Below are 19,943 nucleotides of genomic sequence, written 5' to 3'. Positions count from 1 at the left end.
ACTGCACTTTCCATCTAACATACAACACAGAGAACACGTGTGATCTTATAATGACGATATCAAAGGAGAAAACATTTGTAATGAAATAACCCATGGTGGGAATGCAGCCCCCTGGACTTCTCCATGTGTAATACAGGGGCCAGGCCCGCCGAGCTTCTTACCTTAAATCTCAGCAACCACTTAGTGTGCAAAGGAAGCAAGAAGAGAGGTAAAGAGACAAGTAACAAGCGGGTTAGTGTGGGCTATACAGGAGATCAGAGAAGAACAATATGCTCATTGTTATTAATGATTATACTCCACATACGCAGTACACAGCGACCACCTGAATATCTTATGGATCCCTCACAGATTTACTAGGTACAGTGAGACACACGAGGGGTGCAGCAGAAAGCAGACACAGATTCCATCTACAAGGATGTAATGCGGATACCTGCAGTCAGGATACCAACACTCAGAACACTGACAATGGAATCCAAAGGAAAGTCTAGGGGTAGGCTGCGAGACAGTGGGGTTAGGGGTAGGGTGAAAATAGGATTGTGGTCATCAGGAGTGTGACTGCTGACATTTCATATATAGATTTTATTCAAACAGTGGAATATATAATATAAGAAAGCATGGTATTTATCACATCCTTAACAGGGCGCTGAGATGAGCCGTTTGCATCCCTTCAGCCTTTATAGCTAGTGTGATATGTACCTTCACCCCATGTCCGGTGTCATCGAGAATTGTGTAGTCGATGGGTTTCCGAATGTAACGGACCGGTCTCTCCAAATTCGCTGGAGCAATAATTTTGTGTGTTCTAGACGTATTTTTGTTGGTTGTTAAAATTCCGATCTCCCTTCTTGCAACTTTTTCTTTGTGAATATCGACCGTCTGCAAAATGAGTCATGTCATATTAACCCATTAATACAACCAAACATTACAGGGGTAAGCTACACTTACTAACATATGTAACAGATCTCTGCATTACTATTACATAAACATCATATATATCATATACAGGTGCAAACAAAAGTATGAACCCTTTGGAATTACCGGATTAAAATTGGTCAAAAAATGTGTCCTGATCTTCACCTGTCACAACAATAGACAAACACAGTCTGCTTATACTAATACCACACAGACAAAGATATGTTATCATGTTTTTATTGAGCACGCCATGTAAACATTCACAGTGCAGGTGGGACAAAGTATGTGAACCCTTAAGGTGCCCACACACTAGAACGATTTTTGGGCCGATTGGCAGATATCCGATAAATCGGCTGATATTTCGTCCGATGTGTACCGATAATCGGTCGAAAATCGGCCGATTTTAGTCCGATGCGTGGATCTTTAGCTGAATCTTCTGATCTTACGTGTTGCACAAAAGATAAGAAGATTTAACAAAAGATCCATAGGAACGCACACAGGATCTTAAGAAAAATCTTTGGTAAAGATGTGCGCTTGCCTGAAATCTTTTGTCCAGGACGTAAAAAAGATTTTAAGGCTAATTTATGCGCTCATCTTAAGATCGCAGATCTTTCTAGTGTGTGGGCACCTTTAGATTTAATAACGGGTTGACCCTTCTTTGCAGCAATAACCTCTTTCTAACAATTCCTATAGTTGCATATCAGGCCTGCAGGAGGAATTTTGGACCATTCCTCTTTTCAGTTCAGCAATAATCTTGGGATATCTGGTGTGAATCGCTATTGAGGTCCTGCCACAGCATCTCAATCGGGCTGAAGTCAGGACTCTGACTGGGCCACTCCAGGAGGTTTATTTTATTCTGTTGAAGCCATTCTGTTGTTGATCTACTTCTGTGCTTTGGGTCGTCGTCCTGTTGCTTCACCCATCTTCTGTTGAGCTTCAATTGGTGGACAGGTGGCCTCAAGTTCTACTGCAAAATGTCTTGATAAACTTTGGAATACATTTTTCCGTTGATGATAGAAATCTGTCCAGGCCCTGAGGCAGCAAAGCAGCCCCAAGCCATGATGCCTCCTCCGCCATACTTCACAGTTGGGATGAGGTTTTGATGTTGGTGTGCTGTGATTGTTTTTCTCCACACATTAGTGTTGTATTCCTTCCAAACAACTCAACTTTGGTTTCATCTGTCCACGGAATATTTTGGCAGTAGTGCTGTGGAACATCCAGGTGCTCTTTTGCCAACTTCAAAGGTGCAGCAATGTTGTTTGTGGACAGCAGTGGCTTCCTCCGTGGTGTCCTCCCATGAACTCCATTCTTGTGTAGTGTTTTACATATCGTAGATTCATCAACAGAGATGTCAGCATGTGCCAGAGATGTCTCATATGCTGGCCATACACGCTGCGATACGTGCGTGCGTTCCGTGCTTAACAAGCACGGATCACATTGCATTGCCTGTGCATGCAATGCGATGCAATGTGATGAAAACAAAGTACAAAAAATAGGATTTTGGGTACCTACCGGTAAATCCTTTTCTCGTAGTCCATATGGGATACTGGGCTTCACTACTATGGGGATTGAGACCTCCGCAGGAGAGACAGGCACATCAAAGAACTTTCAGTGTGGGTGCACTGGCTCCTCCCCTCAATCTCCCTCCACTAGTCAGTTAATGCAAAAACTGTGCCGAAGGAGAGCATGTGATAATGTATTGTGGTGAGATTCATCCAGCACACCCAAACGAAGAAAGCAACATATAAAAAAGAGGTGAATCCTAACAACTTCAGAGGACACCTGTAACTGTAAACAAGTCTATAGACATATCTATCCTATAGAAAACAAGGCAATAAGCCTAACAAGAAGTAGGATCTGACAGCAGAAAAGCCGCACCGAGGTGGGCTCCCAGTATCCCATACGGACTACGAGAAAAGGATTTACCGGTAGGTACCCAAAATCCTATTTTCTCTACCGTCCAATGGGATACTGGGCTTCACTACTATGGGGAGGTCCCAAAGCTACCAGAACGGGTGGGAACGTGCGGAGTCTGCTGTAGAACCGCATTCCCGAACTGGGAATCCTCCCTGGCCAGGGTGTCAAACTTGTAGAACTTCACAAACGTGTGTTGCCCTGACCAAGTTGCGGCCCTGCAAAGCTGCATAGCCGACACCCCTCGAGCAGCAGCCCAAGAGGTACCTACAGACCTGGTTGAATGAGCCTTTACTGAAAAAGGAAGCGATAGACCAGCTGATGCATAAGCCTGTTGGATAGTACATCTTATCCACCTGGCAATGGTACGCGTTGAAGCAGGTAAACCCTTCTTCTGCGCATCATAAAGCACAAATAGGCTGTCTGTCTTACGGATCCTAGCTGTGCGCTTGACATATCCCTTAAGGGTGAGGACCACGTCCAAGGTATCTGGAATATCCGGGTGTGCCGCACCCGAAGGAACCACAATAGGTTGGTTTAGGTGGAACCCTGACACCACCTTTGGAAGGAATTGTGGTCTAGTCCTGAGCTCCGCCCTGTCGTTGTGGAACACAAGGTAAGGGCTCCGACAAGATAAGGACCCAAGCTCGGACACCCTCCTGGCCGAAGCTAGAGCCAGCAGAACAACTGTTTTCCAAGTAAGGTGTCGCAGCTCCGACTCCTCCAAAGGAACAAAACGGACTGATTTTAAGAAAGTAAGAACTACTTCCAAATCCCATGGTGCAGTGGGAGGTACAAAGGGGGGCTGAATCCTCAGAACCCCCTGTAAGAAGGTTTGCACTTCCAGCAAGGCCGCAATCTTTTTCTGGAAAAACACAGACAATGCGGAGATTTGGACCTTTAAGGAACCCAATCTGAGTCCCTTATCTAAACCAGGCTGGAGGAAACGTAACAGGCTGTTTAGTCGAAAACTGGCCGGAGGCAAGCCATTCTTCTCGCACCAGGCAATATATCTGCGCCATATTACATGATAATGAGAAGCCGTCACCGGCTTTCTGGCTTTTATCATTGTAGTGACGACAGAGGGATGGAGACCCTTGTTGACTAAGATCTGCCGCTCAACCTCCAGGCCGTTAAACGTAGCCGCTGTAAGTCCTAAAAGACGAACGGGCCCTGGAGGAGCAGGTCTCTTCTTAGGGGCAGACGCCACGGGTCTTCCACTAGCATGGCCTGAATGTCCCCATACCAGGCCCTTCTTGGCCAATCTGGCGCCACCAGTATGGCCTCCGTCCCCTGATGCCGGAGCCGCTTTAGCACCCGAGCCAATAATGGGAGAGGTGGGAACAGGTACACCAATTGGAATTCCCAGGTCCAGGTGAGAGCATCCACTGCTATCGCCCCTGGGTCTCTGGTCTGTGCACAGTACATTGCTACCTTGTGGTTCAGTCGTGAAGCCATCAGGTCGATCTGAGGGAGCCCCCACAGATCCACTATGGCATCGAACACTTGAGTGTGAAGGCCCCACTCTCCCGGGTGAAGATCGTGACGACTCAGGAAGTCCGCCTCCCAGTTATCGACTCCCGGGATAAAAATGGCAGACAGGGCCTGGACATTCTGTTCCGCCCAGGACAGAATCTTTGACGCTTCTCTCATGCAAGGCATGCTCTTGGTACCACCCTGCCGATTTATATAGGCCACAGTGGTGGCATTGTCCGACTGGACCTGGATCGCCTTGCCCTGTAACAATGGAGCTGCCTGTAACAGGGCATAGTAGACCGCCCTCAACTCCAGCTTGTTGATATGAAGGGCCGACTCCAGTGGAGACCATCGACCCTGGAGGCGGACTCCCTGTGTGACAGCTCCCCAGCCCCTCAAGCTGGCGTCCGTGGTTACCAACGTCCAGTCCTGGATCTGGAACCGTCTGCCTGCCAACAGATTGGATGAATCTAGCCACCACTGTAGCGAGATCCTGGTTCTTGTTGCAAGGCCAATCCTTCTGCGCATCTGCAGGGGGGAGCCGGACCACTTTGTCAGGAGATCCAATTGAAAGACCCTGGAATGGAAACGGGCAAATTGTATTGCTTCGAATGAAGCCACCATCTTGCCTAGAAGCCGGAGGCAAAGATGGATCTGTACCAGAGGAGACTGTAGGACCTCCCTGACCAGCTGTTGTATTGCACTGACCTTTTCCATCGGCAGAAAGACTCTTTGCTCCGATGTATCCAGGATCATGCCCAAGAAAACCATCCTCTGGGTCGGAACCAGTGATGATTTGGCCATGTTCAGGATCCACCCGTGGTCTCTTAGCACTTGCATGGACAGATTGAGAGCACTCCTCAAGGCCTCTGCCGACCCTGCCTTTATTAGCAGGTCGTCCAGGTATGGCACGACATTCACCCTTCGAAGTCTGAGTAGTGACATCATTTCCGCCATTACCTTTGTAAAAACCCGCGGGGCAGTAGACAGGCCGAAAGGTAAGGCCCGGAATTGGTAATGGTCGTTCCCCAAGGCAAACCTGAGATAGATTTGGTGTGGGGGCCAAATGGGGATGTGTAAATAGGCGTCCTTGACGTCTATAGAGGCCAAGAACTCCCCTCTCTCTAGACCGGCAATCACGGAGCGCAAGGACTCCATCCTGAACTTGAACACCCGCAGGAAGGGGTTCAGTGATTTTAGATTCAGGATGGGCCTTACTGAGCCGTCTGGCTTCGGCACCAGGAATAAGTTGGAATAATATCCCTGGCCCCGCTCCGTGCTTGGCACCGGTACAATTACCTGAGACTGAAGCAGCCTGGTAATGGCCCCCTGAAGGAGAACCTGATCCTCCTGGGATGCTGGAAGGGCCGACCTGAAGTATCGTCTGGGAGGGGGTTTGTCAAATTCCAGCCTGTAACCTAGAGAAATGAGATCCCTGGCCCAGGAATCCAGACCAGAGGCGTCCCACACCTGGCTGAAATGCAACAATCGTGCTCCCACCGCGAGAGAGTCTCGTGGCGGGAAAACCCTGTCATGCTGCAGGCTTGGAGGAAGCCGCGGCATTGGGACGGTCCTGTGTGCTGGAGGAGTTGGGCTTCCTAAACTTGCCTCTGGTGCCTCTGTTGGCATTGGAGGCGCCCCTAGCTTTGGGGCGAAACCTGTTCCCACGAAAGGACTGCTGGGAAGTAGCTGTGAAGGGACGCTTTGCTACTGTGGGAGCTGATGGGAGGAAGGTAGATTTTCCTGCCGTGGCCTTGGAAATCCAACCATCTAATTTGCTTCCAAAAAGCCATTCTCCTGTAAAGGGAATACCCTCCACACTCTTTTTAGAGTCCACATCCGCAGACCACTGACGCAGCCACAGGGCCCGTCTGGCTGAAACCGCCATGGCTGAATTGCGTGCGTTTATTGCGCCCAATTCTTTTTGCGCTTCGCACAGGATCTTAGCGGTATCCTGAATGTGACGCAGGCTGTCGCCAATCTGAGCCACAGTCATGTCACCTAACAACCCCTCCTGAATCTGGGTTGACCAGGTATGTATGGCTTTAGCCATCCAGCAGCTGGCTAGAACTGGGCGCTGGGAGGCCCCACTAGCCGTGTATATGGACTTGAGGGTAGATTCCAGCCTCCTGTCCGCCCCGTCCTTAAGAGTGGATACACCTGGGACTGGTAACAACACCTTTTTAGAAAGACGGGAGACAGATGAGTCCACTACTGGTGGCTCCTCCCACTTCTTCCTGCCCAAAGGTTCAAAAGGATAAGCAAGTGAACCGCTTTGAAAGAGTAAACCTCTTATCAGGGTTTTGCCATGCAGCCTTGAAAACCGTTTCTAACTCCGCCTGCTCAGGGAAATATACTGGCTGTTTCCTCTGAGTCATGAAGAAAGGATCTCCTTCTGCGGATGCCTCCACCGGGAGATCTAAAACATCCCTGATGGCCCTGATAAGCGGTTCAGGACCATGCACTGCTGCCTCAGGGACTGGTTCCTGCAGAACCTGCTCCTCACCCTCCTCCAATATGTCCTCCTCATCATCATCTGAATCAGGGGCCATCGCAGCAGCCGGCCTCTTTTGGGGCTGTGCGGCAGGAGGAGGTACATTAAGAGTATGAAGAATATCCACCCTGGCAGCTAACATGGACAATTCCCTCTGAACCCTCTGCGTTTGCTGAGTGTTAGTGGAAAGCTGTGAAGCCACAGAATCCAACAATGTCTTTATGTTGGAGGCCCAGACAGGCTCCTGCTCGTCAGCCTGAGATGGCCCCACAAGCTGTGGGGGTACCCCAATGATCTGAGTGTCAGCACTACTGGGCTGTGGTGACATACAAGCCTCACAAGTGACTTGTGACTGTGATTTGGGCACAAACTTGGTGCTACACACCATACAAGTGAACTTTTTCACCATGATGAGACAGTACTACAGTGTACAGCAGTACAATACAACCCCCACGCAGTCACACACGTGCACACACCACACCGCTGGATGTTAAAAAACAGACTATGTGCTTGTTTTATGTGTGTCTGTAACTAATCAGTGGGGGAAAAACAGAGCAATTGAGGAACCAAGTGCACCCCTAACCTGAACTCACAGATCTGGGTGAGCTGGTAACGCTAAAACACAGTGATATCAACAACACAGTGTCTAAAATAAGCCAGATAGCGCAGCAGCGCTAAATCGCTATAAAAACCTGCTGTCTCTGCCGTGCTGCAAGGATCCGGATCCACCACGCCAGTGAGGAGCCCTCTGTAATGGAGTCTGGCAGCGTGTAAAGAAGCAGGAAGTGACAGCGCGTGCCCAGCAGAGCTTGGTCCCGCTCTGAGTGAAGCCCCGCCCCCCTGTACACGGAGCTGGCGCTTTCATACGTTTATACTGACATATAATAAAAAGGTATAATATTACATACATATACCCTGGGGGGTGTCCCTGGTGTCCAGCGGCAGCATCCCTATGCCAGTTTCCAGACGCAGGGTTCACGCGGTCCCTGCTAGAAGGCCGCCATTACTGCCCGTCGTCTTGCCGCACCAGAAATGGCTGCGGGGTCCCCTTGTGGAACCCCCAGCCTGTACTCACCACTTGAAGTCTTCAGACCTGTCAGGGGGTGTGCGGCGGCTAGGAGGCTTGCTCGCCACAGCGCAATGCTGTGCGGTGACAAGCCCCACACAGGACCGAATTGTCCTGTAGCAGGGTCAGCTCTGCACCTGAAGAGGTCGGGGACTGACCCTTCCCCTGACACCCATGAAGCAGGACAGCTGTGTGGTCACCACAGCGCCCCAAAATAACAAACTTTGAAAATAAATGTAGAAAAAACTCTGGAGCATCCAGAAGCACTGCCTCCCCTGAGGCACATTTTTCAAAACTGACTAGTGGAGGGAGATTGAGGGGAGGAGCCAGTGCACCCACACTGAAAGTTCTTTGATGTGCCTGTCTCTCCTGCGGAGGTCTCAATCCCCATAGTAGTGAAGCCCAGTATCCCATTGGACGGTAGAGAAAGTATGTGCAGCACATACTTTTTGTACTGTGCGATGAGGTGCGCGGGAGCGCGCACCTCAAAGCACAGAACGCACAGCCCGCATCGCAGCGTGTATGGGCTGCTTAAGTCTTTAGCTGACACTCTAGGATTCTTCTTCACCTCACTGACCATTCTGCGCTGTGCTCTTGCAGTCATCTTTACAGGATGGCCAATCATAGGGAGAGTAGCAACAGTGCTAAACTTTCTCCATTTATATACAATTTGTCTTACTGTAGACTTATTAACATCAAGGCTTTTTAGAGATACTTTTTTAAACTTTCCAGCCTTATGCAAGTCTTAATCAGATGGAGCAGTTCTCAATAGAGAGCCCCACGCTACTCCATCGGATAGATCTCCTGGATACTGCAGGCTGGCTGACAGGGGCTTCATCTGTAGGTCTTCTGACAGCTCTTTTGTGCGAGGCATGGTTCACATCAGGCAATGCTTCTGGAGAATAGCAAACTCACAACTGGTGTGTGTTTTTTATAGGGCAGGGCAGCTTTAACTGACATCTCCAATCTCATCTCATTGAGTGCACTCCAGGTGGGTTGACTCCTGACTCCAATTAGCTCTTGGAGAAGTCATTAGTCTTGGGTTCACATACCTTGTCCCCCCTGCACTGTGAATGTTTACATGGGGTAAATAAAAAACATGAAAACATATCATTGTCTGTGTGGTATTAGTCATTTTTAACATAGCCACTGTAGCAGAGACACCTTGCCATGGCTGGTGGGTTACCCTGTGCTACTAATGTATGTAACTGAGATCTCTGCATTACTATTACCATGTAGCGTAGGACCACCAGAGCAGACACCGTGCCGTGGCTGGTGGGTTACCCTATGCTACTAATGTATGTAACTGAGATCTCTGCATTACTATTACCATGTAGTGTAGGACCACCAGAGCGGACACCTTGCCGTGGCTGGTGGGTTACCCAGTGCTACTAATGTATGTAACTGAGATCTCTGCATTACTATTACCATGTAGCGTAGGACCACCAGAGCAGACACCTTGCCGTGGCTGGTGGGTTACCCTATGCTACTAATGTATGTAACTGAGATCTCTGCATTACTATTACCATGTAGCGTAGGACCACCAGAGAAGACACCTTGCCGTGGCTGGTGGGTTACCCTATGCTACTAATGTATAACTGAGATCTCTGCATTACTATTACCATGTAGTGTAGGACCACCAGAGCAGACACCTTGCCGTGGCTGGGGGGTTACCCTATGCTACTATTGTATGTAACTGAGATCTCTGCATTACTATTACCATGTAGCGTAGGACCACCAGAGCAGACACCTTGCCGTGGCTGGTGGGTTACCCTATGCTACTAATGTATGTAACTGAGATCTCTGCATTACTATTACCATGTAGCGTAGGACCACCAGAGCAGACACCGTGCCGTGGCTGGTGGGTTACCCTATGCTACTAATGTATGTAACTGAGATCTCTGCAGTACTATTACCATGTAGTGTAGGACCACCAGAGCAGACACCTTGCCGTGGCTGGTCGGTTACCCTATGCTACTAATGTATGTAACTGAGATCTCTGCATTACTATTACCATGTAGCGTAGGACCACCAGAGAAGACACCTTGCCGTGGCTGGTGGGTTACCCTATGCTACTAATGTATGTAACTGAGATCTCTGCATTACTATTACCATGTAGTGTAGGACCACCAGAGCAGACACCTTGCCGTGGCTGGTGGGTTACCCTATGCTACTAATGTATAACTGAGATCTCTGCATTACTATTACCATGTAGTGTAGGACCACCAGAGCAGACACCTTGCCGTGGCTGGGGGGTTACCCTATGCTACTAATGTATGTAACTGAGATCACAGCATTACTATTACCATGTAGTGTAGGACCACCAGAGCAGACACCTTGCCGTGGCTGGGGGGTTACCCTATGCTACTAATGTATGTAACTGAGATCACAGCATTACTATTACCATGTAGTGTAGGACCACCAGAGCAGACACCTTGCCGTGGCTGGTGGGTTACCCTATGCTACTAATGTATGTAACTGAGATCTCTGCATTACTATTACCATGTAGTGTAGGACCACCAGAGCAGACACCTTGCCGTGGCTGGTGGGTTACCCTACGCTACTAATGTATGTAACTGAGATCTCTGCATTACTATTACCATGTAGTGTAGGACCACCAGAGCAGACACCTTGCCGTGGCTGGTGGGTTACCCTATGCTACTAATGTATGTAACTGAGATCTCTGCATTACTATTACCATGTAGCGTAGGACCACCAGAGCAGACACCTTGCCGTGGCTGGGGGTTACCCTATGCTACTAATGTATGTAACGGAGATCTCTGCATTACTATTACAATGTAGTGTAGGACCACCAGAGCAGACACCTTGCCGTGGCTGGTGGGTTACCCTATGCTACTAATGTACTGAGATCTCTGCATTACTATTACCATGTAGCGTAGGACCACCAGAGCAGACACCTTGCCGTGGCTGGGGGGGTTACCCTATGCTACTAATGTATGTAACTGAGATCTCTGCATTACTATTACCATGTAGCGTAGGACCACCAGAGCAGACACATTGCCGTGGCTGGTGGGTTACCCTATACTACTAATGTATGTAACTGAGATCTCTGCATTACTATTATCATGTAGTGTAGGACCACCAGAGCAGACACCTTGCCGTGGCTGGTGGGTTACCCTATGCTACTAATGTATGTAACTGAGATCTCTGCATTACTATTACCATGTAGTGTAGGACCACCAGAGCAGACACCTTGCCGTTGCTGGGGGGTTACCCTACGGTACTAAGTATGTAACTGAGATCTCTGCATTACTATTACCATGTAGTGTAGGACCACCAGAGCAGACACCTTGCCGTGGCTGGTGGGTTACCCTATGCTACTAATGTATGTAACTGAGATCTCTGCATTACTATTACCATGTAGTGTAGGACCACCAGAGCAGACACCTTGCCGTGGCTGGGGGGTTACCCAATGCTACTAATGTATGTAACGGAGATCTCTGCATTACTATTATCATGTAGTGTAGGACCACCAGAGCAGACACCTTGCCGTGGCTGGTGGGTTACCCTATGCTACTAATGTATGTAACTGAGATCTCTGCATTACTATTAGCATGTAGTGTAGGACCACCAGAGCAGACACCTTGCCGTGGCTGGGGGGTTACCCTATGCTACTAATGTATGTAACTGAGATCTCTGCATTACTATTACCATGTAGTGTAGGACCACCAGAGCAGACACCTTGCCGTGGCTGGTAGGTTACCCTATGCTACTAATGTATGTAACCGAGATCTCTGCATTACTATTACCATGTAGAATAGGACCACCAGAGCAGACACCTTGCCGTGGCTGGTCGGTTACCCTATGGTACTAATGTATGTAACTGAGATCTCTGCATTACTATTACCATGTAGTGTAGGACCACCAGAGCAGACACCTTGCCGTGGCTGGTGGGTTACCCTATGCTACTAATGTATGTAACTGAGATCTCTGCATTACTATTACCATGTAGCGTAGGACCACCAGAGCAGACACCGTGCCGTGGCTGGTGGGTTACCCTATGCTACTAATGTATGTAACTGAGATCTCTGCAGTACTATTACCATGTAGTGTAGGACCACCAGAGCAGACACCTTGCCGTGGCTGGTCGGTTACCCTATGCTACTAATGTATGTAACTGAGATCTCTGCATTACTATTACCATGTAGTGTAGGACCACCAGAGCAGACACCTTGCCGTGGCTGGCGGGTTACCCTATGCTACTAATGTATAACTGAGATCACAGCATTACTATTACCATGTAGTGTAGGACCACCAGAGCAGACACCTTGCCGTGGCTGGGGGGTTACCCTATGCTACTAATGTATGTAACTGAGATCACAGCATTACTATTACCATGTAGTGTAGGACCACCAGAGCAGACACCTTGCCGTGGCTGGTGGGTTACCCTATGCTACTAATGTATGTAACTGAGATCTCTGCATTACTATTACCATGTAGTGTAGGACCACCAGAGCAGACACCTTGCCGTGGCTGGTGGGTTACCCTACGCTACTAATGTATGTAACTGAGATCTCTGCATTACTATTACCATGTAGTGTAGGACCACCAGAGCAGACACCTTGCCGTGGCTGGTGGGTTACCTTATGCTACTAATGTATGTAACTGAGATCTCTGCATTACTATTACCATGTAGTGTAGGACCACCAGAGCAGACACCTTGCCGTGGCTGGGGGTTACCCTATGCTACTAATGTATGTAACGGAGATCTCTGCATTACTATTACCATGTAGCGTAGGACCACCAGAGCAGACACCTTGCCGTGGCTGGTGGGTTACCCTATGCTACTAATGTACTGAGATCTCTGCATTACTATTACCATGTAGCGTAGGACCACCAGAGCAGACACCTTGCCGTGGCTGGGGGGTTACCCTATGCTACTAATGTATGTAACTGAGATCTCTGCATTACTATTACCATGTAGTGTAGGACCACCAGAGCAGACACCTTGCCGTGGCTGGTGGGTTACCCTATGCTACTAATGTACTGAGATCTCTGCATTACTATTACCATGTAGTGTAGGACCACCAGAGCAGACACCTTGCCGTGGCTGGGGGGTTACCCTATGCTACTAATGTATGTAACTGAGATCTCTGCATTACTATTACCATGTAGCGTAGGACCACCAGAGCAGACACATTGCCGTGGCTGGTGGGTTACCCTATACTACTAATGTATGTAACTGAGATCTCTGCATTACTATTATCATGTAGTGTAGGACCACCAGAGCAGACACCTTGCCGTTGCTGGGGGGTTACCCTACGGTACTAAGTATGTAACTGAGATCTCTGCATTACTATTACCATGTAGTGTAGGACCACCAGAGCAGACACCTTGCCGTGGCTGCTGGGTTACCCTATGCTACTAATGTATGTAACTGAGATCTCTGCATTACTATTACCATGTAGCGTAGGACCACCAGAGCGGACACCTTGCCGTGGCTGGTGGGTTACCCTATGCTACTAATGTATGTAACTGAGATCTCTGCATTACTATTACCATGTAGTGTAGGACCACCAGAGCAGACACCTTGCCGTGGCTGGTGGGTTACCCTATGCTACTAATGTATGTAACTGAGATCTCTGCATTACTATTATCATGTAGTGTAGGACCACCAGAGCAGACACCTTGCCGTGGCTGGTGGGTTACCCTATGCTACTAATGTATGTAACTGAGATCTCTGCATTACTATTACCATGTAGCGTAGGACCACCAGAGCAGACACCGTGCCGTGGCTGGGGGGTTACCCTATGCTACTAATGTACTGAGATCTCTGCATTACTATTACCATATAGTGTAGGACCACCAGAGCAGACACCTTGCCGTGGCTGGTGGGTTACCCTATGCTACTAATGTATGTAACTGAGATCTCTGCATTACTATTACCATGTAGTGTAGGACCACCAGAGCAGACACCTTGCCGTGGCTGGTGGGTTACCCTATGCTACTAATGTATGTAACTGAGATCTCTGCATTACTATTACCATGTAGTGTAGGACCACCAGAGCAGACACCTTGCCGTGGCTGGGGGGTTACCCTATGCTACTAATGTATGTAACTGAGATCTCTGCATTACTATTACCATGTAGTGTAGGACCACCAGAGCAGACACCTTGCCGTGGCTGGTAGGTTACCCTATGCTACTAATGTATGTAACCGAGATCTCTGCATTACTATTACCATGTAGAATAGGACCACCAGAGCAGACACCTTGCCGTGGCTGGTGGGTTACCCTATGCTACTAATGTACTGAGATCTCTGCATTACTATTACCATATAGTGTAGGACCACAAGAGCAGACACCGTGCCGTGGCTGGGGGGTTACCCTATGATACTAAAGTATGTAACTGAGATCTCTGCAGTACTATTACCATGTAGTGTAGGACCACCAGAGCAGACACCTTGCCGTGGCTGGGGGGTTACCCTACGCTACTAATGTATGTAACTGAGATCTCTGCAGTACTATTACCATGTAGGATGCCAATCTCCGTTTGTGTTCCATCGCAGTATGCTGGGGAAACTGATTTACTTGTTCTTGTCTAGATAACTAAGAAAATGTTTGTTCGGAAATGACAGCGAATCCGCCAGGCACTCACCTGTGATATGTGATTGATGGAGGACTCCATCCTCCGCAGCTGAGACGCCTGGATATCCAGCATCTGAAGGACATTGTTTGCTAGGGTGTTGATCAGATATGCCACACTGGCTAAGGACTGTGTTGTATACGCTTTGGTTTCCTCTAGGGCTCTCTGCTTATCTGCAGACTGAACAGAACAATAGCGTGTCAGCAATACAATCGGTATTATATTACAGGCATTAGCTGATGGAAAGAACCCACCCATGAACTGCCCAAATACGTGTGTGGCTTGTACTATGGCTGTCCATAATCAAGGTACCCACCATTGGTCAGGTCACCATCAATGGCCAAACCATTAACGAACCATTAGCTGCAATGGTTGAGAAGGATTATATAACATCACATGCTGGGCTATTTAACATTAGACCCCCCCATTGAAGGTAACACCATCGACCACTGTAAACATCGATGGTCAATGGCCAACACTAGTTTCTATAGCAAGGTAAAGATTCACTTGTGGCCTCAATTAACCTGTAAATAAAATCTGAAACAAAAACTACAGTATAGTGTATAACAGGTAATAGGGGTGTTATACGCATCTGGAATGCCGGCGGACAGAAGATTGACAGCGACATCATGAAGAATCTCCACAGCCAGATGGTAGTATTCTAACCTGCAACCTAACCCATCGTCCCAGCGCAGCCTAACCCTATCCCCTCCACACTAGCACCTAACCCTCGTATCCAACCATGACCTTCATCTTCCCCAGACGCCTCTATACTGCCTAAATCTACCATATCTACCCCTGGCATACGTATGTGATGCCAACAGTCAGCATTCCTGCGTCAGCATTGTGATTAGTGTCAGGATTCCAACTGCTGGCAACCTGAACACTGATTCCGAACGCATCCCAGTAATACATGGCGGGTACTACCTCCACCGTATACGGCCTCCTGCCAAGGTAGAGATCAGGTTGGCAGGAACCCAGCTCAGGGGGAAGCAGATTGTGTATGTTTTGTCCTTTATAGCTCTGAGGAAGCCGCAGATCAGATACCCATAGAGATGAGCCTGGGTGTCGCAGGATAAAACACCCTTCATGGCCTGGACCCATCTTTTGTCTATGAGCAGGTTACAGGTAACACATGAGACTATACAGCACAGCAGGCAGACATCTGGAACCGGCAGCTTAGATCACACCGGCAGGACTGAACACGTGTGCCGTGTGCTGCAAGTTCACTAACCGTAACATGGACATTAACAGATATCGCCAACATTTGAGGCCTCCAAACAGAACACAAATGGCGCGTCTATATAATTACAGCATCAGACGGATGATGTAAGACTGGAACAACGACATCGTAATAAGTTTTGCAGACTAATAGCAAAGCATCAAGGGCTAAATGTCTGTGTGAGTAGACAGCTGCAATGTAAAGGCTTCCTAGCGGCATTACACTGCCCTGACCATGAACTCCCATAGAGGTATCTGTAAGCTTTCAGCAGCGGAACGCACAGCGGTACAAAGCTCTGCAGCGCCGCACATTCAATGTAAGTAGGTCCAATCATTATTATGTTCACATCTCAGCGGCTTTGTGTTCTGAAAGCATCTTCTAAGCAGAATATTAATGTCAGCGGGTGCAGCACCTCTAACACTGGCTGCTAGGTGGAAACGGCATATTACAGAGAAAGTATTTGTGGAGTGAAATCAGTAGCAACGGGTGGAGATCAGGGTTACGTACAGAGCCCGGTAATAATGCATTAACTCTGTGATCCAAAAATAACCACACGGAACACCTACGCACATTTTCTGACAACATGATGATTTGCTGACAGCCGGTCCCCGGGATTATAACATCAGTGGACTCAGTTACTGCAAAAAGTGCCCAATAACTAAAACCCAGCTTTGGCTGCGTGACGTCCGGATGCACAAAAGGAATCTCCTGTCATCCCAGAGCTGCACCGCTCACCAGGGTATGGTGCCTTGGTAAAACTTTGGCTCACCCAGTGCAACGCAATCTGCTCCTACTGCAGCCGCACCGTACACCAAATGCACAGGTGCGCGTACAGTGCAACGCAATCTGCTCCTACTGCAGCCGCACCGTACACCAAATGCACAGGTGCGCGTACAGTGCAACGCAATCTGCTCCTACTGCAGCCGCACCGTACACCAAATGCACAGGTGCGCGTACAGTGCTACGCAATCTGCTCCTACTGCAGCCGCACCGTACACCAAATGCACAGGTGCGCGTACAGTGCAACGCAATCTGCTCCTACTGCAGCCGCACCGTACACCAAATGCACAGGTGCGCGTACAGTGCTACGCAATCTGCTCCTACTGCAGCCGCACCGTACACCAAATGCACAGGTGCGCGTACAGTGCAACGCAATCTGCTCCTACTGCAGCCGCACCGTACACCAAATGCACAGGTGCGCGTACAGTGCTACGCAATCTGCTCCTACTGCAGCCGCACCGTACACCAAATGCACAGGTGCGCGTACAGTGCAACGCAATCTGCTCCTACTGCAGCCGCACCGTACACCAAACGCACAGGTGCGCGTACAGTGCAACGCAATCTGCTCCTACTGCAGCCGCACCGTACACCAAATGCACAGGTGCGCGTACAGTGCAACGCAATCTGCTCCTACTGCAGCCGCACCGTACACCAAACGCACAGGTGCGCGTACAGTGCAACGCAATCTGCTCCTACTGCAGCCGTACCGTCCAACATGGAGCACAAGCGCCAAACACGGACTAAACTCCGCCTAGTCACCCGCTACTCTACCTCGCCCCACCCCCTTACTCACATCCACAAGCCGGTCCAAATAAAACCATTGAATTGCACCTGTTCAGTAAATAACAGAGCAATAGACAACTGTTGAAAAGACCTGAATTCCCCCCAATCCAATATTCATATGATTTATTTTCTCTCGATAATACCAATATCTTTAACGGCCGTCATTCCTATGGCATCGGAATATGCCCCAACACCAGCTCCCTCCTTTGGCTTGAATATATGTATTCGCACTGGGCAGCCACACTATTTTTAGTATAATGCTTAATGAAGTCGAGGCAGCGCGTGTAGTCACAGCACAATACAATACAGCAAACTCTGGACGATAGCAACTGAACCATGCAGATCTTAGCTCCAGGCTTACCCGGGCAAAGCCTGCAAACATGTGCGCGCTGGGGGTAATGGCCGCCTATCGGAAAACCAACTGAATGGAGTTAATAGACTTATTATGTGAGGGAACCGCCCAGTGCGCTCTGTATAGCCCTCACTCGGTAGCAGTGACCTCGCTGGTGAGACCCTGTAACGCGCTATACCGGCTGGGTTACACTAATAACAGCGGCATCATCCTCAAAGTATAACATATGATCAAAGCCAAATTGCATTGTAAACTCCTTGTAACGACTATCAGCCCCATGATGAGACGGTTACACCAGTCAGCGCGGCCCATTCATCATTCCAATGATTAAAGGCTTCTCTCAGAAGCTCAGCATTAATTCCCCCTCCCGAGACACTGATCATCCTCACCTGTCTAACGAGAGCACACCTAGGACACAGGTGTCCCCTCACCCCGAGGCAAAAGTGAAGAAATGTACAAATTGACCCCCCTCTCCACAAAAACAACAACAACAACAACAACAATGCATGTCAACCTTTCCATGTGTCGATCATTTCCATGTCAACCTTATATCTATGGCAGCCTCGTGCATGTTGACAATTTGGTGTGACCAGGCGTAGGGAACCTGCGGTTCTCCAGCTGTTGTAGTGAGACTACAAGTCCCAGCATGCCTAGCCACAGTTTTGCTATTAGGGAGTGCTAAAACTGTGGCACGGCATGCTGGGACTTGTAGTTTCACAACAGCTGGAGGGCCACAGTTTGGCTACGCCTGATTTAGACCATAACCAAGATGAAGATCTAGAACCTGCTCATTAGGTGCTGGGTACTAGAACGAACGCTCTCCTGTGACGTTATGAAGACTTCACCAGGATTCCATAGCAACTCAATGCACACATAGAACATAATGCTACAGTTGTGACATTGGAGAACCCGATCACAGAGGCTAAATGTGCAGATCCTACTAGGAAAGTGGTTACATGCACCAAATAGGAGACATCGACATCATTATCTGTAAGCACCGCCCGCTGGAGGGCATTTCAGGAGCACAACACACTCATGGGCCCAACACAGGTAGCGATATACAGGCATTCTCTGAGCCATGTTACTTACATCGCTGTGTGTGCAGGGGCCATAGAGATGTAGGTGCGATGTCCACCACGTCGGTATCTCCCGGCACACTGGTTATTAGTCAGTCGGTGCCGGGGTGGCCCTAACGGATCAGAACACATCTCTGTGCAGCACTCAGAACGCCCATCTATACATGTCCATAGGATGTTCCCTACTATTCCTGACACATGTTGGCGTTGCCAACGATCTCAAGGCTCCCCACTACACTTCTGGTGGCAGTGCCCCGAACTGACTGATTATTGGAAGACAATTAGGAGGCTATCTATACAGATTACTGATATTCCCTTACCACTCACCCCTGAATTTTGGTTGCTCAACTACATGGAGATCCCTATATCACTGTTTAAGAAATCCCTCCTCCGACACTTAATGAACGCAGCAAGAGCAACTATCCCCTGTTTCTGGAGAACCCAAACACAGCCCCCAATCTCCCACTGGTTCCTGAGGATAGATCGCTACATGCTTATGGAAGATCTCACATCCTCCTCTTCCTCCAAGCTTCCCTCTAATATCTTTACCACCACCTGGTTTCCCAGGTGGTGGTAAAGATATTATTGTTTATACTACAATGTATGTATGTTGTTTTATCATAATAAACACTGATTGCGTAAAAAAAAGAACGCCCATCTACACATATCGCTACGTGTGTGGGCCCCAGAACTGTAACAGTGTAATTATCACGTGGACACTAGGAGGGAATACATACAGATGCCCGGCGGACGGAATACCGACAGCAGCATCATAATGGAGGTAGGATTACCCTCTCACTGCCCCCCAACCCTAACCCCCCCTTCCTGCAGCCTAACCCTAACGCCCCCTTCCTGCAACCTAACGCTATGCCCCCCCTTCCTGCAGCCTAACTCTATTCCCCCCTTCCTGCAGCCTAACTCTATACCCCCCTTCCTGCAGCCTAACTCTATACCCCCTTCCTGCAGCCTAACTCTATACCCCCCTTCCTGCAGCCTAACTCTATACCCCCCTTCCTGCAGCCTAACTCTATACCCCCCCATCCTGCAGCCTAACTCTATACCCCTCCTCAATTCCTGCAGCCTAACTCTATACCCCCCCATCCTGCAGCCTAACTCTATACCCCCCTTCCTGCAGCCTAACTCTATAACCCCCCTTCCTGCAGCCTAACTCTATACCCCCCTTCCTGCAGCCTAACTCTATACCCCCCTTCCTGCAGCCTAACTCTATACCCCCCTTCCTGCAGCCTAACTCTATAACCCCCTTCC

General features: G+C 48.9%; 1 protein-coding gene across 29 annotated transcripts in view; it reads right to left on the bottom strand.

Annotated features, from left to right (window-relative positions):
* ABI2 (abl interactor 2) overlaps positions 1 to 19,943 on the bottom strand; it is a 90,623-nt gene that overhangs the window by 47,946 nt on the left and 22,734 nt on the right. For 15 of the 29 annotated variants that reach the window (XM_083154188.1, XM_083154201.1, XM_083154186.1 and 12 more), the window contains exons 2-4: positions 14,477 to 14,644; positions 697 to 873; positions 162 to 179 (exon numbers count right to left, since the gene is read on the bottom strand). In XM_083154188.1, the coding sequence (XP_083010314.1) occupies positions 162 to 179; positions 697 to 873; positions 14,477 to 14,644 (363 nt within the window). The remainder of the gene's footprint in view (positions 1 to 161; positions 180 to 696; positions 874 to 14,476; positions 14,645 to 19,943) is intronic. The other 14 variants (XM_083154190.1, XM_083154203.1, XM_083154189.1 and 11 more) reach the window with 1 other exon arrangement.

The sequence above is a fragment of the Crinia signifera genome, chromosome 7, assembly GCF_055691185.1.
Source record: "Crinia signifera chromosome 7, ASM5569118v1, whole genome shotgun sequence".
Lineage (NCBI taxonomy): Eukaryota > Metazoa > Chordata > Amphibia > Anura > Myobatrachidae > Crinia > Crinia signifera.
The sequence above is the reverse complement of the archived record's forward strand: the minus strand, read 5'-3'. Positions and strand labels throughout refer to the sequence as shown.